This window comes from Rattus norvegicus, chromosome 11 (genome assembly GCF_021556685.1).
Source record: "Rattus norvegicus strain SHRSP/BbbUtx chromosome 11, alternate assembly SHRSP_T2T, whole genome shotgun sequence".
Taxonomy (NCBI): Eukaryota; Metazoa; Chordata; class Mammalia; order Rodentia; family Muridae; genus Rattus; species Rattus norvegicus.
This window is the reverse complement of record NC_141544.1, coordinates 87867504-87892774: the sequence shown is the minus strand read 5'-3', so window position 1 is coordinate 87892774 and position 25271 is coordinate 87867504. Positions and strand designations below refer to the sequence as shown.

The window sequence follows — 25271 nt, the reverse complement described above, 5'->3', positions numbered from 1 at the left end:
GGTTTTGATACTAGTTCTTGAAGGACTGATAGCATTTGTTCCTATAAAGAGGAAGTGAAGAGCATCCTTGACAGAAGAGCCCATTAAAGAGGAACGGAGGCATACAAAGGACATATGGAGCTGTCTGTATGTGTCCCTGTGGTGGAAATTGAGGCTGAAGAGAACTTGAAGGATCAGGAATGTCATATGAAGGGTATCTGGAAATAGCATTAGGTTTTGCTGTGTGGGAAAAATTGCTTTGGGCATCGTCATCAGTCAGCTTTTACAGGTGTCTCCAGTAAACCTGATGCCTTCCTGAAGACTTTCGCAAAAGTTCCTCTTGTGGACTTATTAATATCTCTTCCTCTGGATTTAGAGAGCAGGGTTTCAGTCTGTTTTTCATGCATTCCTGGACGGAGAGAATATCTGTTGTAGAAACTATTAGATTTTAGACCAGCCTAATTACTAAGCACATTTTCTTCCTCCTTTTTTTCATAATTGCCCAGCAATTTCAAAGATTAGTAGTATCTTTAGTTCTCTAGGACATATTAGGGCTACTTTTGTATCCCATCATGCACTGAGAGAATTTCGAGAATGGTGGTCCTCCCCCCCCCCTTTTTTCTGAATCTATTGTCTTGTGTTTGGATTTGGGAGTGGTTTTCGGTATCCATATGCTAGAAGTGGACTCTAGTCCCTACCACCCAGCCATACTAACAGCACAGTGCCACAGTGCTTACCTCTGGGCAGCTTGGTTTATGTCATGTTTTATGGTAATTATGCCCTTCATCCTCCCTGAGCTTGTACTAGACATGGTTCAGCGAATGACAAAATTGACTTGAAGTTGTCCATTTTTCTTTTCACCAATTAAGAATTCATGATCCTTCCGTTACTCCTCCCTACCCAACTGGCATTGCTCCTCATAGGAGAATTTATAGGCGCCTTCTAAACTTGGTCTATTTTGGGGTTGTTTTCAACAGGCAAAACCTCAGTTTGTCTAAAGAATGTTCAGTTAGCATTTCTAAACTCTGCCAAGGATTCTCATGCTTAGAGATATTATAAGGGCAATCCTTACAGTTGGGTCAGATGGAAGAATGCTGTGATTTATCCCTAGGTGATTTGGTTTTATAATATGCATTATCATTGTAAAAGGCCCCAAGATGTCCTACAGAAAAGATCTCTTCTTAACTTAATCCTTCACCTATTATTTATAGCCTAGCAGTGCATACATCAAATGTTGGCCAAACACCGATATGTGACATACCAAAGAGCCATTCTGTAGAGGCCGTAGAGCAATTTAAGAGTAAAAAATTGAAGTTTCCAGAGCTTAGTAGCTGTACTCATTAGGAATATCTCTCTCTCTCTCTCTCTCTCTCTCTCTCTCTCTCTCTCTATCATCTGTCTATCATCTATCTATTATCTACCTATCTATCTATCATCTATCTATCATCTATCTATCTATCTATCTATCTATCTATCTATCTATCTATCTATCTATCTATCTATCTATGGTTTCGTGTCTTTCTGCTTGGATTGAGTATTTCTAACCTACGTAGTTCAGCGAACCTTTAATGATCGATCCATCTGTGTTAACGGCGCTGCTAGAGCTGATACTGTTTTCCTACGTGTGGTATTATTTTCATGTATCTCAAGAAACACCGAAGAGGAGAGAAATAATAAGACATTAATTTTGACTGTGGAATGCCAGGTCTGATGACCCTGTGGAGTTACTGCAGAGTGAGATTAATTATGCAGATCTGCCACCCTAGGCTTTGGGATGTAAGTACTGTGTTGTAATTCACTGCAGGATCATTCATGTAGCCAGCATATCGATATGATTGTTATTCCAGCAAGGTTTCCTCTGCCCCTAGACAATTACAGACCACTTACCAGCATCTCCCATTGACTTCTTATTTAAAATTCCCAGGGCCTCTGCAGGCAGGCAGGTCCTTTTGTTGGAGACAGTGGCAAATCAATGGCAAGAGGCAACGTGGGACTTTCCTTGGGACATGATGAAGCTAAGATAGTTTGTTAAGCCAAATGTAGACATTCAAATTCCAGTTGAAAAATGGTGTCTTTTGTGACATCCTGTCTTTAACACCTACTTTTAAAGTAATTACAGGAGCAAATAGGGAACGTCTCCTTGGAATGAAGGATCGCAAGCTTTGGCATGTAGGTGTTTGGGTGTGAGCACAGGCCTCCTCGTTTATCATCACTGGAACTTTGGGGAAATCACTGGTTCCATAGAAGAGTCTCAATATTAAATGACAGTCTCTGGAAAGCCTGAGGGGATTTAAATGTGCTTCTGTATGAAGAAAAGTGTGTGAGACAAAGTGTTCTAAAACTACTTCTTTCTTCCATGGAAGTGGACTCCTATCATAAACGATCAAACCTACTTTTATGGCCCCATGGCTTAAGAAATGTCCTGTCAGCTCCTATACACACTGACAGCACTGCCTAGAGCAGAAGGCAGTAACCAAGCATTGACACAATCAGCAGCTCCGAGGGATGCTCATCCTTGGAGTACACAGAACAAAATTCCTACTGCCCATCTGCATGCCTGAAAAGAGTACGTGTTCCATTGAATTAGCATGTCAATACGTTTCCTGTGCCTTCCAGGATCCTTGATAAAAAAGTGTGGCCCGATTTGTGTTGCCTTACTGTCAGGAGTGCCTTTACTCCTCATGCAAGGTTGTACTCTCAGAGTGATACCTGCTTTCAGGTTGCATCTCCAGTAGAGCTTCAACTATTTCACCTCTGGTTGAAACACCTTTCCATCATCACACAAACAAGCCCCAGTCTCCCTAGCCTATTAAAATGCAGGTAATGATTCCCTCACAGCCCGCCAGTGTGTTTCCTGCCCTGAATGCACGCTTACTAATAGCATAAGAAAACATGGTTAAGTGGCACCTAAGCACCGATAGCAAATAGTCTTTTTAGGGACGGTATATATTTATGTATAACATAGATGTTGACTGCTATCATCTCATTAATAAACACATAAAGTATGGACTTTCATCTCCCATTTTTGCAGTTGATTATAACTAATTACAGTCAATTTTAATCAATTACAATCAGTCATATTTCAGGTAGAGATTCTCTGCTAGGCTGTTAGCTCCTGGGTGCCTGAGAGGTAATAAAATCACTGCCATCCATAGCACAGGAGCTCCACCCTGCTCTCTCACACCAGTAATTAGCTTTGGATGGGAAAAAGGCCCCGGCAATATTATGGTATAGCCACAAAATGACAATCTTGTTCATGTTCTCTCCTGCTCAATTTGCTTGTCAAAGTTATTTAAAACCCCACGTTAAACACTAGTTGGATACCATTCTGTGAGGGAGGCCAGGGAAGTTTGTGCAAGTAGCTGTATGGTGAAGTTATGATATTTCTTCAGAAATTAGAGTCACTTAAAGTTTTAGCGGTTTCTAGGCAGTTAGGTGAGAACCCTGTACAATGCCAGCTTATTTTCATGAGTGTATAAGGTAGATCGCACGGCAGTACTTTATTTGCAATAAGCTCACCAGATATCCAATGCTTAAGGAGTGAAATGTGGCTGAGAAGCCCCTCCCCTTCCTTTCAGTGTGATCTGGTGGACTGAGGTCACAGCCCAGACTCTGGGACTGGTGGGTGTACATTGCCATCTGTCAGGATGGTCCTGGTGTCCAAAACCTCGTGAAAGGAGCCATAGAATTTTCTCAACGGAGACACAGACTTCCTCAGTGTTAGTTCCTAGGCAGATTTTCTTTAACACTTTAGACACGCAGAGAGGGTATCTTCTTTAAGTCTTGCTATTGCCACCCCCTTTAAAATTGCCTGATATAAGTTTCCATCAAGACAAGGAATATTACTTTTGCATTTCAGAGACAAGATTGGGGATAGGGATGGGGAGGATGCTGAGCAGACTGTTTTTTCCAATCATCTGACGATGTGAGCATAGATGGCTCTGTGCCTCCCTAGTTGGCACCACCTCAACCTAGAATATGCTAAGTCCTCCCTGAAGGTTCTGTCTTAACTCTTGACTCTAACTCTTTCTAATAAAGCTATTTGTGAAAGCCGAGACACTTAAACAATAAAATTCCTGGCCAACGTCGCGGAGTAAGTAAGGGCAGTCTGTACTGGGGACTCAGGAGTCTCCATTTTTTTCTCTTGTAATTGAGAATGGGGGAGCCGTTGGTGTTTCAAGGTTTCACAGAATAAAGGAGGCTTGTCTAGGGCCCTGGGGAATGGACAAGAGGGCAGGTGAGACTGTAGTCTGATGAATTGTCTCTAGTAAACTAGTCATTGTTTGGATAGAATTTGGGGGACACTGTAGGGGAGTACTATGTGAAAGGAGCACTTTGGAGACCCATTCAAGTCCCTTTGCTATGGGCACGTTCATTTCCAAGGAGACTGTGACAAGCCTTAGAATTCTCTAGGAGGTTCACACCTCAGGTGGCACCTGTGGAAAAGTGTACAAAATAGAGTACTGACACCTTACATTTTTATTACCTCTCACCATTTAAGAGACCATTTCATGAAGATTCTCTAACATAATCCTATAGTAGCCTTCAAAATAAAGCCTGCTGTACTGTTACTGATAAGGATGCCAGGGTCTGTAGTTCTTCCATACACAGCCAAGGCCACACAGGTAAAAGTGACCAATGACAAATTAAAGCAGAATTTGGTTGTCCTGGAAAATGTCTCTCTATTATTTAGACTCTCTCTCTCTCTCTCTCTCTCTCTCTCTCTCTCTCTCTCTCTCTCTCTGATACACACACACACACAGACTCACAAAACCACACATAGACACACTCTTATACACAGAGATACACACACTCTCACACAAACACACAGACACTCTCTTAGACACACACACACACACACACACACACACAGTGTATGTATTTTCATTGTGTAACAGCATTGGATTGCATGTTATGAATGCAAACTCGAATTCCCACGTTGAAAGATAAAAACCTGAGCAAATTGAACCAGAGCAGAGCTACCTTAAAGTGCTTCGGGAAGTGCGAACACATACGCTGAGATTTTAGAAAGAGGCCAGTTTACTTCTGTAAAATGAAGAGAGAAAGGCTTGAAAGGACTGGCGAGGCACGAACATGTCTGGGGATAGATTTATTTCATTTCAGTCTCAAGTGGGGAAGACAGCTGTGTCTTAGGAACCTAGCATTGATCTGTAAAGTATGGCTTGGTGTCTCTCTTCCTTCCCTAGTTAGAACTTTTATCGGCTGTGTCTGTATTTTTACTGAGACCCAGAAAGCCATTTTGCATATGAAGAAGTTCATGGGCAAATAAGTTCAGTTAATATTTTGTTAAACAAAGCTAACAATGATATTTACTTAACAGATTGTCTCAAGACATTAAAATGCCATTAGAAATGGTGAATCTTCATGAGAGTTGTGGTACATTACTCTTGAAACACATTTTTTAAAAGTTCTGCTTGACAGTCAGGGCATTTACTAAGAATGTCTGCTAGATTCTAGTATGACTTTGGTGGCATTTGTAATGACCTTGAACATTGACTTTCTTGTTATTTTTGTTTCTGTTTTCTTTTGTTTCCATTTCGTATATGTCTCTTGGTTGGCAAGCTGTGAGGTTCCTGATTATAGCAAGAGTATAATTCTTATTTCTCACTGCTGTGACAGAATATAGAGAAACACAATCTAAGGAAGGGAAGGATTAATTTGCCTCACAGATTCGGGACATTGTCTGTCTTCATGGGGGAAGCCTGAGGTGGTTGGCAAACATTGAATCTCTAATCAGGAAAACAGAGGTATATAAGTGTAGATACTCTGCTTGCTTCTCCTTTTTATTCTGTTCAGGGTCCAGGCCTCTGGGTTAAGAATAGTATTAATCACATTTAGGTTAGTTCTTCCCACAAAAATCCAGTCTCAAAACCCTGGTACAAACATGCCAAGAGGCTTATCTCCTGGGTGAAGCTAGACCTTGTCATGTTAATAAGCAACATTATACATCTCTGTTTTCATCTCAGTAAAGTTTATGGAATTGGGCTCAATAAATAACTCCATGATTTTAGAAGAATATGATGCTGGGGACTGAGAAGGAAGAATGTGCCGTGTTTTAAGCACAAATCAATGAAAATGTGGCGAAGCTTTGCTGCTTTGGCCTTTTACAATGGTTTGTCAAGAAGTGCCTCTCTTTGGAGCGTTCCACAGGCAGGATCGTGTTCTGTATGCCATTCCCTTGAATTAGAGGGGTTATTGGTGGTTATGTCTTGACATGAAATTTAAGTAGCAGAAAACCCTCAGATGGCAGAGAAGCTTTCTATGTTGGAAAAAGTCATTAATTTCCTAACCAGGAAGTGATTGGATGCCAGTCCTAAGGTGACATGGCTGTTCTGTGCCTGTGATGGGACTAATTCCACCTAATTCCCTTCTTGAACTTCAGGTGGCATCATATTACCCAAATGGGTTGATTTTTTCCCCCTTTCAGCATACATGGGTAGATATGCTAGTGTAGGAAGTTTCCAGACAATTTCATCTTCCATGAGGATAGGGCCATATCTGTTCTGCCTAGTTCTTCAAGAACGTATACTGAGTGCATCGAAATGATTGCCAAACCATAGCCTCCTTTCAAACATAAGTAAAACAAGCTTATTTCATAATAAAGAGATATTTCTAGTGCTTAGAGTTTACATAATATTTGCAATTAGAAAGGCATTTCCCCTGTTTTTTAGTAGCATTTTCTCAAAGTTCAAATACTATTGTAGAGAATACCATAATGGTCTTGGCTTTTCTATGTGCACTATGTTCAATCTGACCCATAGCCATCTCCTTTGAAATATTTTAGAGAAACTACACCAAATTTGGGCCTGGTTTACTCAAGAATAAGACATGGAGCATTGTCCCCAGCTGTTATTGTAGGGAAGGCTCTAGTTATTTGAGGTTCGTTTTTGTTTTTTACAAACCCTAGTCTATGTAGCTTGAGTTATAAGCCCATGTTAGATGACTCCACAATTACAAGTATTAAGCCTCTGTTATCTCACTGAACAAGGTGAATGTTAGCCAGTAAATGTGGACAACTATTTATCTTCTTGGACATTGCTAAGTTCTCTATTCAAGGATATCTCTCAACAAATGAGGTAAAATAGCAGTATTTATCATCTGCCAACCTCAGTTCCATAAAATGAGTTTTAAGTTATTGGAGAGTCTGCACACTGGAGTGAGGGCATGTAAGACACTCCCAGCTTTGCTTTGAAAGCGTCCAGGAACTTCTAGCATATCAGTCTTAAATCAGTTCTGGAGAATAAGCAGGTCCCCATTCTTCTAAAGTGGATACCTTTTATCCCATGTTTGCCTCACTGCTTTTCTCAGAGTGCCCAGGGTCACACAGTCAAACATTCGAGCTCAGGTCTGGCATTTTGTTAAACTCCTCTTAGATTGACTCTCAATGCAAACCTACTTCTACTCTCTGCATGACAGAGATGAGCCTTCAGGGTGATGTGTCCTCCCTCACCTCTCAGAACAAACATGTTATTCAAAGCATTAAAGCCCAAGGTGAAGGCCTCCTGTCCACATTCTATTCCAAGCTTCAGAAGGTGGCAGGTGGTGAATTATATCCATCCTCTAAGTTCCCGGCATTTTGAAGCTTCGGGGACACTGGTGTCCAAGAGTGTGCTAATGTTTTCTGGTGTGCACCTTGACTCTGGTGTTTCATCAGTAACAGTTAGCAGCACTGACTTGGTGAGCTTGAGGTTGAGGACAGTTCTTTGATCTCTCTCTCTCTTTACATCTACTCCTGGACTTTTCTGGAACATTCAGTACTTAATGACAAGAGTGTTATTTTGAAAGTGAATGTTGAAAATAGAATTCAATATATTTAGGTTTTAAAAGTCTTTATTAAGACTGTCTAGAAGACATAATGAATCATCAGGTTTTTTTTAAAGAAGAATCATGTTACTTAAAATATATATATATATATATATATATATATATATATATATATATATAATTGACCTTCTTTGAAGCACAGTTCTATAGATGTGATGGTTATCACATCACATTCATCACCAACTTCAAACTTGGGGGTAGGCCTCTGAAGAAGTGCCATGATCATGGATAACCTCTGAGAATGTCTGTAAGAGGTTGTATTTTTAAAAATTATTTTGTGTATGAATGATGAATGTGTGGGCTTATGTGTGTGTCTGGTTGTCAGAAGGCAACTTGAGGAGTCAGCCCTCCCCTTCTACACCTGTGTGTAGATTAACCGGGTGGTCAGGTTCCTGTCATCAACTGTTAAGTACCTTTGACCTCTGAGCTGTCATTGTGGCCCAGGACATCATATTTATTAAGTTAACCAATCTATGGAGACTCATCTTAAATGTAGATGCAACTATGTTCTGGGCAGAGAATTCTGGACTGTATAGAGTGGAGAAGGGAAGTTAAGCATGAATCCAACATTATCTGGTTGTGACTGCAGATGTAATGTGGCAGCAGCTTGAAGTTTCTAATGCCTTGACTTCTCTTCAGTGACGGATGCTAAGCTGGAACTGAGAGCCCAAGTAGACCCATCCCCCCTTAGTTTCTGTATCTCGGGTTATTTTATCATGGTGACAAGACCAAAACAAAGACAATGAATTTTGGGTTGTATCCTGGATTCTAGAGCTATCGCCCCAATCAGGTTATTCAAGTGGTTCATACCACCACTATACAGCTCCTTACTGTTCTACCAGGCCACCCTCAAGGTCTGTTGCTTGTCACACCATTTCCGTCTTTCTGAGAATCTTAGATAAATGGAATCATTCAGTGTGTAGCCCATTCAGAATGGCTTCTTTCATCTAATAGAATTCCTTTGAAGTTCACCCAAGTAACTTATAAACATACACTGGATTCACTGGATAATGCTCATTGTTTAGGCTTGCTAAATCCTTTCTTTCTTTCTTTCTTTCTTTCTTTCTTTCTTTCTTTCTTTCTTTCTTTCTTTCCTTCTTTCTGCCTGCCTGCCTTCCTGCCTTCCTTCCTTCCTTTCTTTCTTTTTATTTTTGTGTGCTCCAAAGCTTATTGATGATAGTGAAACATACATTTCACATACATGTGTGCATGTGTGTGCATGCATGCGTGTGTGTGTGTGTGTGTGTCTGTGTGTGTGTGTGTGTGGTATTTATTTCTTATGGGGAAAGACCTGAGTGCCAGACTGTGTGTAGTCACATAGCAGGACTATTATTTACCTTTACAAGGACCTTCTACTATGTGCTGCAGTCTGGATTCCACATGTTATTGAACCCAGCACTTCCAGCTACTTTCTATCTTTTTAAGCTATAGATATTTTCAAATTTTTTTATTATATTAGCTATTTTGATAAGGTGTAGTTGCGATCTTAGTTTATTCCCCAAATGAGCCATGGTCTTGAACACCCTTCAATATGTTAGTTTGCCTTCTGCATTTTTGTTTTGGTAAAGTTATCTTTTTTTATTCACAGACTTAATATTTCAAGAGTATTTTGCTTACTGTGTGGTGCCTTCACATTTATTAGTATTTTTTAAATTGCTTCGAATAGTGGGATCCTCCTCCTTTCTTTCACATAAATCTTACCTCATTTATCTAGATCTAAAGCTATCCCTGTGACATTTTGGTTGAAAGCAACTAAACCTGTCAGGTAACTTGGGGAAAACCAATGTCTTCCCAGTGCTGAGTCTTTTTAAGGTATACCGATTATATCTGTCCCATTCTCACTAATGGGACAAATAACCAAAATATCCATTTACAAGACACCCACAAGGCCTGGTACACAACCACAATTCCAGCATTCTGAAAGCAGACCCAGGGGGACCAAGAATTTAAAACAAGGTTGGGCTACATAAGAAGACTCTCGCCTCTCATTTAAGGGGTTTATTTGTGCAGTGCAAAGTGGTTAACACAAAATCTCACATCTAGTGTGAGCGAAGAGAATGATAGTGGCGTATTCAGGCACAAATGCAACATCCTCATCCACAGGTCTCAGGAACTGCCATGGAGGAGGATCAGAAATATTATAAACAGGTAGAGGAGGACAGGCTGAAGTAGTATCTTATGAATGGGACAGGGCTGCTATATTCATGAACTCACACATGGGAGCTGTGGATGTCTACGTAGGACCAAACCAGCTAACATTCCAGCATGGGGACGGGAGGAATTCATGAGCTCTGTCATTTTTCCTTAATCCTTGATCATGGTAGATTGACCATGATCCAGGCGCAGTGGATGGTCTCGCACCCAGGAGCATATGGGGAACATAGACTAGATTCTTTATTTTAAAAATAGGACAGAACAGAAAAGGACATAAAATTGTAGTGTAAATCACTGGGGACGAGTTTGGGGGAGACTTGGGATTGAATATGAACAAAATAGGGTCTTCAATAATTATTGAAATGTAAGAACAGGCCCTGGACTCAAACAGATAAACAAAGCAGTAACTACTGACACCAGTGTGTCATCGCATGGTTGTCTGTGAGCCAGAAGGACAGGGACAGAGCAGTGGACTCGCTTCTCTGTGTTCTTGGAAGATTGACATCTCAGTACTGTCAAGGCTGCGCTCTCTCTCTCCTCACTGCTCTAGAAATGAAAGCCTTCTCCCCATCCTCAGTATTTGAAGGATGATTAAGACTGTCTTTCATTTTAGCCTAATACTCTAAGTTTGTACCTTTTGATTATTGCCCTGTTCCATCTACGTCACAGAACTTACATGCTGGTATGTATAGCATCAGCACATACATTCAATGTCTCTGTGATCAGTAGCTGTATTTTTTTTTTTTTTGCTTATTCCTACATTTTATATTAGCTTCCTCTGTTTGTTTCACCTGGTTCGAGATCTGTCAGAATCACCAGGCTTTTCAGAGAACCCATTTGATGTGCCCCCTCCCCCAATTTTACCCATTTTAAAATTCTTTGACCTCTACTTGTTCTTTTAATTTTTATTTTGCTCACTTGGTTTATTCATCTTGTCATTCCTAGGATCTAAAGTGAAATATTAAACTACTCACCTTATAACTTTTTTTTGAGCATAATGTCTTTAATACAACAGTTTTCCAAGGAGCACATCATTAGTGTGACATTTTAGTCTAATTTCTTCTCTCTCAGAGCTATTTCTCTTGATCCATTGGTTATTGAAAACTATACCCCTCCCTTTACTTCCCTGATTTTATATCTGATTGAACCTTATGTTTACAGATTGTCCTCTCATTTCCTTTGAAGAGGCTATGGTTTGATTCCTGTCAAGTGATATGACCTGAGTGCTTAAATAGGTTACTCAGTTGTTTGCATTTAGAGTCCTCAGAAGGCTGCTGTCTGCTATGCACCTGCTTTTAGCTTCATTGCTAGGAAGGACAGGCCAGAGCACACTTCTTTCTTATTGCCTGTAATTAGTGCCTTTTATGTCGTCTTGCTTAAAAGTTCACTTATTGCTAAATATTGGCTCATGAAATTTTCTCACAGAGATCCTCTTATGGGAGAATTGTGAGGCAGTACCAGGTGGATGAAAAGAATCCCCACTTCTTGATAAACATAAGGGGGGTTCCCCTTCTAAGAGGTGAGTGGGGGAGAAGCTGTGTGAGGGGCCACTGGGAAGAGAGGGGAGATGTATATAGGAATGTAAAGTGAATACATAAATTAATTAATGAAAAAAATCCCTGTCATTTTCCTTTTTCTAAAATGAGGTAAAAGTTTGCTTATCATCTCCTAAGTGTGTGTTAATGGAAAACATATTCCAGTTCATCTGCAATCTAGAGAATAGGAAGGAAAAACCCAATGTGGACTTAAAATAGCTGAGGACTCAGGGGAGCCATTTGGTAGCATTATTGACCTGATACAGGTTTGGTCATCTAAGGCTTGTGCTCTGCTAGAGGCCTAGTTTTCTATGGTTAGATCATCCCAAAGAACAGAAACAAAGCAAGTACATTCAGACTCTTGGCCATGGGAGACTTATCCAACTTGTAGGATGACCTTATAGGAACCATAGTACAATTCCTGGAAAGAAAAACTGACAATGATTTAAGATCTGAGTCTAGCCATCCTGGTGAGTCAGAGGACTGACTGTTCTTCAAGCATAGAGAAATACACAGAGTCAGTAAACAGATAACCATTACGCTGTGGCTCACAGATATTCTAGTGTGCAAAAGAAACACTGAGCAAGAGGCCTCGAGGCATTGAGCCTAGAATGCTGGACCAGGGAAGGAACTCCTAACAACTAACTCAGAGCCTAGGCCATCCAGAAGCTTATCAAGACTCAAGAATATGGATATAGAGGTAGGTATATGTGTGGGGAGGAGAAAGCGAAGCCTTACTAACATTTGTATGCCTATGAAGAATTAAGCATGCATTTGAAACTCCTTGCTAAATGATCCATGCACCCAAGATGGTAGGTCTATTAAGAAACAGTGGCATTGAATATCTGAGAAGTACTGATCCAAAAGGGGATATGATAAGAAATAGAATGGGTAACAGGAAAGGCTGGCTGGGCGCATATGTAGGCCTCTATAATCTGAGGCTAGAACAGGACCCACTAGATGCCATCACAGTTACATGAAGCTAGGCAAAATTCAGATACTGCGAGCCAGTTTTTCTGTCTCTGACTCAATATTCTCTCACTCCAAGAACCAAGGATTGAAAGTGTATTCCTCTTTTGCAGTGACAAAAATTCCAAGGCTGAATGAATGCAAGTCAGTATTAAGTGAACCATGATCTTTTAAGAGGGTTCAGGCGAGCCAGCCATCTCCCGCTAACCTTGATACCTTTAGTCTGTCAGAACATGCCGCACAATCCAATTTCGGTTTTGTCGGCTTGATGTTTTATTCATCGCAGGGCAAGGTTGACCCTGGATTTGTGTTTGAGCAAAGGTTATCTTTGGATTAGCTCTCCCTTGGTGACCTGACTCTGCTCCATGCTGCATAAGCCAGTAACTCTTGGGAATATCAATTAAGGTCCTCAATCACACTAATTACAATGTCTTCTACGTGTTGCACTAGGAACTCAGCAACTTATAAACAGGTAATTGGTAAAATCCAATGAGGTATGTGTGTACGGGTCTGTGTATGAGCTTCCCTACCCCCTTCTCTGTGTGTTAATAGTAGAAAGCATTGAAGAAGGTCAGAATACTTTAGTAGAACCAGAATGCGTTAGTAGGGCTGAAACTGCTGCGCTCTGAATCTGCAGTGCAAAATCTTATTGCTCTTGCTGACAAGGATTGATGCAGTCTTATTAATTACTTTTATTAATGACTTGAGTGAGGACACAGGTGGCATGCTGAGCAAGTGTGTCAATGACAAAAGTCTAGCGGGAGAGCAGTGACTGTGACAACAATTTCAGGATCCAAAATGACTCCCAGACAGACTTTAGTGGCTGTTCCCTTCCATTATGTGCCTGGCTGAGTGACTTCCCTAAGTCCTAAGGACTCCCATGTCCCTGTATCAGTTCTCCACACAGAAAACGTCAGTTATCTAGTCTGCTTTTGAGTCAAGTCACATGACTTTGGCTTGCTTTCCTTGGCACAGGCATCTTCTCTTTCAGGGCCTTTCTGCTTTCCAAGAGAGTCATGCACAGTTCTCTTTCTAACACCGTTTACGAGAGCCGAACAGAAGTATCATTAGACAATTATTATACTATTTTATGTCTCTTATTTTCTTTGTCTTTGAATCTCCAAGACCCCTGTTTCTCCATACGCCCCTTCTGCTTCAATTCCCAATAACCAACGCGTTCTCGCTCAGCGTGGAAGCCTGTGTTTCAGCTTTCCAGAGTCAGCTTTGGAGGGAGGACTCTCTCTTTGCTCATCTTGACTTCTATTGATTCGTTGCCTTTGTTTACTACATTTTACTTTGGACTCCAGCCTCTTCTTTTGGTACATATTTTAAGTTTCCGCAAGACTCTTCTTACTACTATATCTTCTGTCCGATCATTCCTGTTTCTAGTCTGTGTCTGCCTGTGTCTATTTTATGCATAGTTGAAGACATTGATGTAGTCTTCATGGGTTTACTGACTTCAGAGAAGTATTCATCAAAGGCCTTGCATTATGCTTGCTTGAATCCACTGCAGTTAGATGAAAGTAACTTATTAATAAAAATGTGAAATACTTTGGGAAAGAAGACGGTACTGGGGCTCAAGACCTGGGTATTGCATATGTCATGGATGTGGTACATACACCAACAGGGGACCTCTTCAGTTCTCAATGTGTTTTTAATGAATGAGTGAATGAATGATAGATGGATGGATACAACTAAATTTCCTTAAGATAATGGTCTGAGGATTAGAATGCAGTTGGCTAGGGAAAGGACATTTGATATTTGAAACAAAATATTTTCATGTGATACCTCTGTGACTTTTATACATATAACCTAAGGACAGGATTAGAGGTTTTTGGTTGTTTGTTATTAAGGTAATTGGTAGGTGTAGAAAGTTGCATTTTTTTTTCTTTTGAAGCTGAGGACCGAACCCAGGGCCTTGCACTTGCTAGGCAAGCGCTCTACCACTGAGCTAAATGCCCAACCCGAAAGTTGCATTTTGGGTGAGGATATACAATACAGGTGAAACTGTTTGGGTAATACCAATTTATACAATTTATTTCCATGTAGTACTCTTATAAGTGGCCCATTTTGATGTTTTGTGTCAATCTGTCAAGTATTTATTTTGGCCATCTTAGGTATGTGAGTTCCTGTGCTTGATGGTTTTTTTTTTTTAAACTTCCATTTATGTCGATTTCTAAAAGTACCATGTGGACAAGCTGCCAGATGTCTCTAAGCACGTCTGTATGAATGCCTTCATCAATGAGAAGGCAGTCATGAGCCAGGAATGTCTGAGTCATTCCATATATCTGTATTTATAACCCTGCAGACATTTTATCATTGACCAGGAAGGTCCAGAAGCAACAGAAAAGATATACATCACCGAGCTGTTCAATCTCCTGCATAAAGACCACACAACCAAGTACAGAAGCAGGGCCCTTGCTAGTAGGTAGTTTCCTCTGGCTCTCATTCGAATGTTGAAATTCATGGATATTCCTGCCTTGTCATTTGTCTTTGCACAGGATAAGGGAGAGCAACAGGGTGGGAGCTTTCCATACGTACTGATGATATCAGTTTTGTGTGGTTGACAGCCAACCAGGTCTGAATCCAGGATCTCTAGACCTTCAATTCATCACCGATGTGGAACAGTACCTGAATCATAACGTATTCCCCACTGAGACTAGACAAGGGGAACTTACAGAAGGGTAAAAGGGTCATATTCATCTGCCAGAAGCTGTACTCCAGGTTGCAAAATCCAGATGAACATATTTTTTTAATGTAGTAGTTATAGTTCAGTGATTAGCAGAGTGCTGCAGCCTCACAGCTAGAATTGAATGATGGCCAGACCACTTTCTAGTCAAGGGATCTCAGTTGCGTTATTTAACCTTGTTTGAGCTTATCGATCTGTGATTTGGGGATTTAAAAGCAAACGACGATGAACAGCAAAAGATGTCAAGTTGGTTGTTGACCCTGACAAAGGTGCTTGGGAATATTCGAAACCCTTGGAATGATTCTTAGCCTGTAGCACACACTCCCAGCGGTTGTTATTAACACTCTCTCAGGGAAGAAGTACCCTCCCTTACTTTTTTTTTTAATGTTGACAGGATGGGACTTCCTTGGTGTTTGATGAGTCTGTTCTTCTGTGGGATCCTGCAGAGTCACGCTTCCGGTGAGTATGTGGTGCTGGATAAATGATTGATGTTAACATATAGGATCATGGCTAGTGAATTTAAAAGACCATAATGTTGGTTTTGTTGTACAGTCTTCTGTAGTTGCATAGAGTCAAATATCTGAAAGAATCATAGAATTTGGGGATGAGAGGGACTAGAAAACTTGGGAAGGGTTTTTTTTTAATTTAAATACCTTTTTTTTTAATTGGATATTTTTTATTGACATTTTAAATGTTATTCCCTTTCCCGGTTTCCTGGATGTAAGCCCCCAATGCCCTCCCCATCCCCTTCTTCTATAAGGGTGGTCCCCTCCCCATCCACCCACACTTCTTGTCCCCCCCCCTTCCAAACATTCCCCTACACTGGAAATACAACCTTGACAGGACCAAGGGCTTCTCCTTCCATTGGTGCCCAAAAGGCCATCCTCTGCTACATAATGCAGTTGGAGCCCTGGGTCAGTCCTTGTATATATAGTCTTTGAGTAGTGGTTTAGTCTCTGAAAGCTCTGGTTCATTGGCATTGTTGTTCTTATGGGGTTGCAAGCCACTTCAGCTCTTTCAGTCCTTTCTCTAATTCCTCTATCCGTGGTCCTGTTCTCAGTTCAGTGGTTTGCTGTTAGCATTCGCCTCTGTATTTGACATGCTCTGGCTGTGACTCTCAGGAGACATCTATATCTGGTTTAGGAAGGGTTTTGATGCATATAAGCACAGGGAGATCTCTTCAAATTCATGCCCATAAGGCTAATTCTCTGTATTCACATCTCATCTAAGTCCTCTGGAGGGAACGGCAGGGAGATAGTCCAACTGTTTCGGCAACTTTGACCAGATCCGGAGAAGATTCGTTTGTTAGTAGTTCACTGGGGTGCTGATGAAACGATCAAACAAAAAACCAAAAATGATAAATTTTGATCAAACTCCATGTATATAGGCAACAAAGGCTTTGTTGGTATGCTCTTTCTTTGAGCATAGCTTTGTATGAGAAGCTATCCAAGATATTTATTGAGTTTAATAACCAAACTTAGTCACCATAATGGTGGATCACATGTAAGCAGAGGCTAGAAAGGTTGGCTGTATTCCTCTCTTCTCTAAATTGCTTCTCAGTGTCACCCATGTTTGTTCTATCTAGCGAGCATCTATTTGCAGGCTGTTATATTTTTTGACTCATCAAATTTTTATAAAAATTCTTGCTCATGGGACTGAAATTATTCTCTGTCATTTCCATATATTTCTTTGATTTAGCTTCATGATTGAAAAAGAAAATACGTAAAGTGCTGGTTCTTTAATTTTTATTCAGGGACTCCAGGGATCCTAATTTTAATAAGGATCCCTATGTATAACTTCTGTGAGAACCATGGGCTGTGCTTTGACGATCACTGCTTTAATGCCTATTCTCTGTGAGAACCCTTTGGAAGTGTTAAGTCAGCATTATGTAACTGTGACCCCAGTGTTCTGCAATCCGTACCTTCAACTCTTCTTCACTTGGCATGAATTTCAGCCCTCCTGCCATCCTGATCATCTTTGCTGGGTGCATTTCAGTTTTCTATGCCACTTAGAGCATTGTATTAGAAACCAAAAATAACTCTAAAGACAGGGTGTAACTAGGACAGAGCAGAGCTGAAAGTACAGATAATATCTAAACTTGCTGGCCCTTTGGGACTTCACAGAGGAAAGGCTGTGTTCTAACCAGGCCTTCTATCCAACTGGGATGTACTAGCATACAGCTGGGCCACATTAATATACCAGCATCTATTCGCTATCTGTCTCATTTGATTGGAAGGGACTTGCTGTACTGATTCTTAAATATGCTGATGATAACCCTGGACTATAATTTATTTTCACTTGACTTATTACTAATTGAATGTTATTTTCTTACAGAGGCTTTCCTTGGCCATTTTAGTTACAATAACCCTGCCAGTCACCCCTTCTACTCCCTTGCATTGCTTTAGCATCTCCCATTATCTGCAAACATTCCATTAACTCTTTATTGTACTTCTTCTCTGTCATTTGTCCTTCCACCCGTCCTCCTTATCCTCTTCTCCCTGTCTTTTTTTCTTTCCAACCTCTCTTCTGTCCTTGCCTCCTCTTCTTTACCTCTCTCTAAACTTAAGGACACAGCTTTATTTATTTTTCTTTCTGTTTTCCCAAACACATGGAACGATGATTAACACATAGAGATATAGTAAGTGTTCAGTGCATACATGATAAACGGATGGGTAAATATCCCATCAGAGGCACCTTTACTCAAACTGGACCAGTTTGTGCCTCTAAGGTTTAAATTCACACTAGTAATTCTCATTAGCATGAGAAAAGCCATGCCTGGAAGTTAAAGTGAGAAATGTCCATGCTCCTGCTGCTGAGAGATCAAGGCTTCCCAAAGTTTGGGAGGTCTGTTGCTCACCCAATGGTCCTGGGAGCGCTGCCTTTCTGAATGACCTTCACTGTATTCTCCCAAGGATCCCCTTCCCCCAAATGTTGTTGGTACGTGTACTTTCTTCCCAGGAACTGTGACTCATAATTCTGTCAGGGGAAGCTGCCTTCTTGAATAAGACGAGTTCTCATACCAGCCCCATTGAGTCACTATGGGAGAGGAAACATGTTGTAATCCCCTCTGCCCATCTGGCATACACTCATGCCTTCCTTATGAAGAGGTGTATTGTGTCTGTGTCTCTGCTGTACTTCCTCATTGGAGGGAGGGGAACAAAAAGGGAGCGTTGTTGACAAAAAAAATGAAAGGGGCAACTGGCTCTGGGGATAAAAGGGATCATTGCAATCTTGAAGGATCTGTCAACCTCTCTACAGGAAGGTATCCCTTTTGACAGGGATGGAGACGTAGGCACACTAGTTGGTCTTCCGTGAGGCTCTCTGTGGTTCAGCTTTCTCTCTTACTAAAAGCATACACTGACATAAGGAACAGAGCAGAAATACCCTGAGCGCCCTGTCATACTCTATATTCACAGGACCAGAAGCCAGGGATTTGGTCTGGACTTTAAGGCACAGAATTCTGACGTCAGAGTGTGGTGTTCTGGTTGGAAAACTGCTTTCCTCATACCTTTAAACACTGAGAAAGAAACATTTCATCACAAATAATTTAAAGAAAACACAACAACATAATAACAAGTATTACTTACCATTAAGGAATTAAAGCTTGGATAGTTATGTTAGTGGCAGCAGAACTAAATATGTCTCTTTTAGAAGTCGTGGAATCTTTTCTTTAAATGGTTTTTGCACTACTCAGATCATGACTATTGTAGCTCTGTCTTTTTCACTGGACCCATCCCTTGTGGCTCAGTGAATTAAATCCACACAGCTAGTGTTCAGCATAACTGAAGTCTCCACTCATCCTTCTCTTCCAAAGACTCCTGTTATTTTTATTAAATATGGATCCCCTGGGCTCCACCAAGAATGCCAATGGTGGAGAGAGAAGGTTGTGATTCAAAGAGCAATGGGACACCACTGGGGGGAAGTCACTAACTCACTCTGGAAGAACCGCCGGCTCAGGTTTCTGTGCTGTCTACTTAAGTGGTGACGTCTTTACCATTCCCTCAAGACCATTTTCTTCAGATGGAAAGTCACTGTTTCTCATTTCAAACCTCGCTGCTCCCCCTTTTGCTTGTTAGACTTCTCAGCAATCCCACCACTGTCTGACCGGAGTTCCTGCTTGCAGAAATTAACAGGGAAAGTGTCAGCTCAGCTCACCACGCCTCTTTGGTCCCTTTCCCCTTGGCTACCTGTTAGAAAACGGGACTACTACAGTGACCTCCGAGTAGGGAAATCTATTGGGTTGGCCCCCTTTGCTCCAAGTTGAAGAGGCAGTGAAATGAGTGTCCAGGAGGATGCACTTGAGAAATTTTCCATATCAAAAATTGGCTTTCTCTGTAGATCTTATTTAAAGAAATAGCCAGTTCATCTTCTATCTCCCCAAAATGTGTGGTCACACAAAAGATCTACGGATGTACTTTTTGGTTGTTGTTTCAAAGTCAACATGGATAAATAAGGGCCATGCATTGGGTTAGATTCTGCACACATGTCCTAGGAGGAGGGAGTTCTTGCAGTTCAGGAAATAAAGGACTTAGAGGTTGGCTGAGCCGTAATATGTAGCCTGGAGAGCTGCCTGTCTCCACCTTCAAGCACCAGCTTTGCAGGTAGCCGAGGCGTGCCTGGTTCTTCCTGTTGGTGCTAGACATTTGAGCTCAGTGATCATATTTCTTAGCAAGTGCTCTGACCACGCTCTACCACATCCACCACGCCATCTCCCTAGCCCTCGACCCTCTTCTCTATACTGCATTGTCGTCCTAGAACATCGTTCTGCTAATGAAAGTCACAGTCCCTTTATTAAGCTTTATTGAAATTTACGGAGGGTTGAAGAAGTCTGTTGATTTATAGGGTATGAATTGTTCAAGATGAAATAAATAAGTGAAACCTCTGTGCTTTCCCAGCAGCTGAGCCACTGGTTCAGGTTCTGAGAGTTCTCTTCTGTGAGTCGTTTGACACTGCTAACACATCATGTCTTGTCCCCGTGTTCCTTTTTACTTTTAAAACAAATGAGTCAGGGGTGGAGGGATGGCTGGGTGCGCTAGATCGCTGACTCCTACTCCAGAGGATCTGATTCTCAACACTGACACGGCAGCTCACAACAATCTGTAACTCTAATTCTAAGGACTCTGACCTCCCTCTCTGGTCTGTGCAGACACTCTGCACACATGTGTTTCAGAGGCATACCTTCAGGCAAAATAATCATACCGACAGATAAAATAAATACAATTAGAAAAAAAAACCAAAAAACTAAACCAATCAAATAACTAAAGCAGATGTAGATCACATCCAAATTGTCCTTTTTCTTTGATTTATTATTATTCTCTCTTTCTATTTCTCTCTCTTTCTGTGTGGGTGTGTGTTTGGGTGTGGGTGTGCATGCACATGCATGTGTTATGCATGTGGGAGTGCGTGTTTAAGTGCCTCTGTGTGTGCATGAGTATGCATATCTTTATGTATGTGTGTTCATGTGACTGTGAGTGTTCAGGCACGTCTACATGTGTGAATGTATGTTATTTGTGTGTGTTTGTGTGTGTATATGTGTTGTGTGCATGTGTGTGTGTGTGTGTGTGTATGTGTTTGTAGGTACACATGTGTCACAGGGTAGGTGTATGAAGATCAATAGTCAACTCTATGAATCGATTATCTCCTAGGATCTGAGGAAGAAACACAAGGTGACAGGTCCCCATGTCACTGCCTCTACGTGGTGAACCATCTCCTCCACACACATTCTTATTTTAAAGAATACCATATATCAGGGACATATGTAGGACATAGACCTTCTATTTAATTAATTACCTTTAATAATAATTAATGACTTTAAGTGTGAAGATCATGGGTTTGACCATTTTTATATGGTGTAATCCCATGTTGAAATGGGGTGATTCTTCCCTTAGGGCTAATTAATAAAAAGCCTAAGCACTAGACAGGGTGTCACCAGGACCCAGAGAAGCTCTCAACCTTTTTAGGAGGCACCAGGAAAGACTTTAAAAGATTTTGTTCTTTAGCCTTCTACACTTTCATACATATTAATGGTATATTATCATTGTAATCATACTCTATTACTCTCTGCTATATCCTTTCATTTCCCTTTCTTTCCATCTAACCCTAACCTATCCCATTAGTGAAAATGAGGAGCTCTTCCCCAGTAGCTATTGCCAGTCATTACCTTCTGAGGAAATGATGAGGTCTGGGCTGTCCTTTTTCCATGACAGAAAGTTGAAGGACTTGTGTGGACATCCATAACTTTGTGTATTCATGGTTATAATGGGGAAGACTTCATAACAGGAGCATTATAGGGTAAACCAACCAAAAGGCTAATGTGAAGGCATTTAGAAGCCATGATCACAAGGCTGGAGGTGCAGTTCAATGAGGAGAGTGCTTCCTTAGCAAGCACTAAGGTCTGAATTTGATGTTCTGTGCCTTGTAGACTGAGCATGGTGGATTACACCTGGAATTCTATCTCTTGGAGGTAGAGGCAAAGAGATCTGAAATTCAAGGTCATCCTTTGCTACATAAGATTTGAGGCAAACCTGGCCTCCATGAGACGGTCTCAAATAAAAAACAAGCTCTGGGAACTGAAAAGTTATATTGAGAACTGGATAATGTACTTTTTAGAAAGTTTTGTTTTAGTCTCTTTGGAATATAATGGGACCACTGTACTTATAAACTCAAGGCAACTCAGGTTGCCTGCATGAAATTAAACAACTCAACGGTTCAAGATGGAGAGGGGAGGGTTTCAGGAACATCCAACCTCTGACTGAGGAGCTAGTCAATTGATGCTTCTGGGTAAGTCAGTTCTTACTGACTTGCTTCTGCTAGGGTGACCATGGGACAGTGCATGGGTCCTCCACACATGGAAATATATGGTTAGTACAAATTGGAACCCGTAAGTTATTAATAACCAACCAACCAACCAACCAACCAACCAACCAACCAACCAAGGAGAACAGGAAGTTGGAGTTTGGTAGGGGAATGGGGTGGGTCTGAGAGAAGTTAGGGAGAGGAGTTGGAGATAAATGTAATAAAAGGATGCTGTCTGAAAGTCTCAAAAATTTGCTAAAGTACTTTTTAAAATTCTGTTTGCTTGTAGTATTTTGACTTTGTAAAATCATCATTTTGATAAAATTATTATTTGAAAGTTGCAAATAAATAAAAAAAGTCAGATCACAAAATTAACCCAGACATATAGTTTTCTTAATGTTCTGTAACGAGTCTTTCAGCCTCTTATAAGAATTCAATTTGTTGCCAGCTTCAATGGCCTCATTTTATTTGAATGTGCATTTTGAAGCACTCGGCATTCAGATGTACTTGTGACATTCAGTCCTGTCTCTGTTGCCCATGGCCACGCAGACTGTCCACTTCATTTCTATGTCATTCTGTCCAAACATTTGGAGAATGTATGAAGAATGCAGTTTCATTTTATTCTTAGTCTTAAAGGTCACTGGAGTTGTAGAATCTCTCCCCGTTCTTTAAACTCTCCTTCTGGGAGCAGTTCTCACCAGTCATTTACAGCCAGGCTGCGTATGTATTTTGAAACACTTAGCTCCTCATTACTACAAGTTCACTTCCTGTGGGGGAGTATTACATAGACCCAGAAGAGATCCGAGCACCATCGACTGGTTTGATGTTGAGTTTGCAAACAAGGAGTGTCCATGTCATAATGATTTTATGTTTGGGAAAATGACTCAATTCTTCACTATGGCCAAGTTAGTTAGAGGAAACTAAAGGTTTTAGAGAGTGCACGGGGGCCTGTGGTTGGAGATGGGAAGGCTGGGTTCGTAAGAACGATTGTGACCTTTCAGTCGCCACATCTCCCATCTTCTCTTCCCTTTTCGCCGTCGATATTTCTGCCTTGTGGCAAATCCACTTGGAAGCCTCCAGACCTCAGTTTACTGGCAACTTGCTGCCCAGCCAGTTTCTACCTATTTTTATTCTATGGTTTAAATGTTTCCTTTTTAGTTTAGCTGACTCAATCCTTCAATGAAATATATTTACACACAAAGAAACAACAGGCTTCTTGCACTTTAAAAATCCATCAGCAATTTCCAGCTCCCCTTTGTTTTCCTGAGAGACATGGAAGATAGTTACTTTTTTCTTAAAATGAAGGGACCACAACCAATACCTTCAAGCATCTGCTGTACAACACCCCTCACCCCACCCTCCCAAGAGCGGCTGTTCAGAATTGCTGTGCTCTGCCTTTTTCCGCTGAAGAGACGGGAGGAAGATTGTGGATACTAGGTGGCTGAGAAAGCGAGAAAAGAGAAACTCATCACACAGTAAGCAGTCTGGTCTGACAGAACTGTGCCATTTCTGGGGACTTTGTTTTCTCTCTCTTTTGGGAAGAGGTGTGCTGTGGCAACCCATTCTGGAAAGTGATTCTTGCTTTCTCATAGTCTTCGTGGAGACCGAAGTTCAAGGTTGTTTTTTTTCCTCTGAAGCCTGTTTTCTTCATCTGGACTTTCATGTAGTCCTTGAAATACCCTCTGAGGAAGACAGGAGGGGTCATTTTGGCATGCGCACCAGGGTGCTGCCATTGGTGTTTTCCATGTAACTTAGGGATGAGACGTCACGTGACCCTTCTGAGGCAGGGGCTTGCCGTGCTGATAGATGCTGCACATGACAGTATCTAGCAGTTTCTTCCACAATAGCACGTCCAGTGGCTGCTCCTCCTTATAGACACTTCAGAGGACACGGAAAACACAAGTGCCTATAGTTATAGCCTTTCTATACGGACATTACCAGTTATTAATTTGTCAGATTGATGTTTTGATTCCAAGTTTCATACACATTGAGTTATAGCCAACAAAAGCTGTGTTTTAAAGCAACATCGATATACAGATTATCACTCCTGGGGGACCTCGTCTGTTATTGACTGTTACTAATGGGAGTCTAGTTTGTCCTATTTTATTTGGACAAACAGCATTTAACTGTTCACCACAGATTTGCTTATGGCTCAGACAAATCAAGTTCGTTTTTAATTCTCTTTCTGGATTCTTTGGGATCTCAGACGGTTCAAATGCTGACAATGAATGGAGTTTTGCTTTTTCTGAGAGAAAACATTAAATTTTTCCCTTAATTTCTAATTTCCTTCAAGACTCGATTTCTTTGGTCTCCCAGAGAAAATGAAATTTCTCTCATGTAGGATATCTTGACAGTCGTGGTTTGATATTAAGTGCCCTTTCAGCATCTACTCTTCACTTAAGATAAAGGATGATGAAAGAGGGGAGAAAGAGGAGAATGAAGAATAAAGAGAACCAAAAAAAATAGGAGAAGAAGAGAAAGAAAGGAAAAATAGATTTAAAAATAAAGATACAAGGATAGTCTTCCATTAAACTATTTGTAGATTTGATTCAAATCTATCTACCTTCATGCCTTTTCAGATCACAGAAATCATTTTAACTCCACTGAACTATTCAAATTCATCCTAAGCTTTGCACTGGATAGTTTCCTTTTTAAAACATTCAATCTTTTTAGTTTTTTTCATTAAACATTTATTATTTCTTCTTGTGTTAAAATGATGGGAGCTTGTTTATTTTGTAGATGTTACAGAAGTTTCTTGTCACTGGGTGCCCCTCCAGTCTCGAGAGCCATCTTGGTCTCCAGTACAAAGGCTCTGTCCGTCTGGCACACTTTCCTTCAGGTAGGAAATGGATAGCAGAGATTGACAGTCCCTAGAGCTCTGTGTGGCCTTGGCAGTCCAGATGGAAGAGGTGACATCAGCAATCAGTGTCGGACCCTGGTTCATCTTTTGTATGTTTTCATTTCAGAAGCAAAAGTAATCCGCTAATGCTTGTAGTTGACAATGTCCATGCGGTCTTTGCTAACGGCAATGTATTGACGAAGGTTTGGTAGGAACTCAGTTCCTACTGAGGTCTAGACATTGTAGCTTTGTCTGGAGAGTAGTTGAAATCTTGGAAATGGCAATGGGCTAATTAGCAAATGGAAGTGTTGGAAGAATCCCTCCCTCTCATTATGTAGAATGTCAGAGAGATGCTAAGAGGCTTTCAGGGAAAAGGAGAAGGCAAAGCTATTGTTCTTAGCTGCTTCATTACAGCAAAAGCTTTGTTATGGCACCTTTCTAGCTTTAAAGATCATGTTATTAAAAA

The 25271-nt window shown here is 40.9% G+C and overlaps 1 protein-coding gene across 7 annotated transcripts in view; it reads left to right on the top strand.

Moving 5' to 3' along the window:
* The window catches only part of Il1rap (interleukin 1 receptor accessory protein), a 136790-nt gene that overhangs the window by 26415 nt on the left and 85104 nt on the right, over positions 1–25271 (top strand). For 4 of the 7 annotated variants that reach the window (XR_015632610.1, XR_015632611.1, NM_001167840.2 and 1 more), the window contains 1 exon segment: positions 15566–15630. Coding sequence is in view for 5 of the 7 variants with exons in the window: in NM_001167840.2 (NP_001161312.1) it covers positions 15567–15630 (64 nt within the window). In the remaining 2 variants the exon portion in view is untranslated. 7 annotated transcript variants of the gene reach the window in all.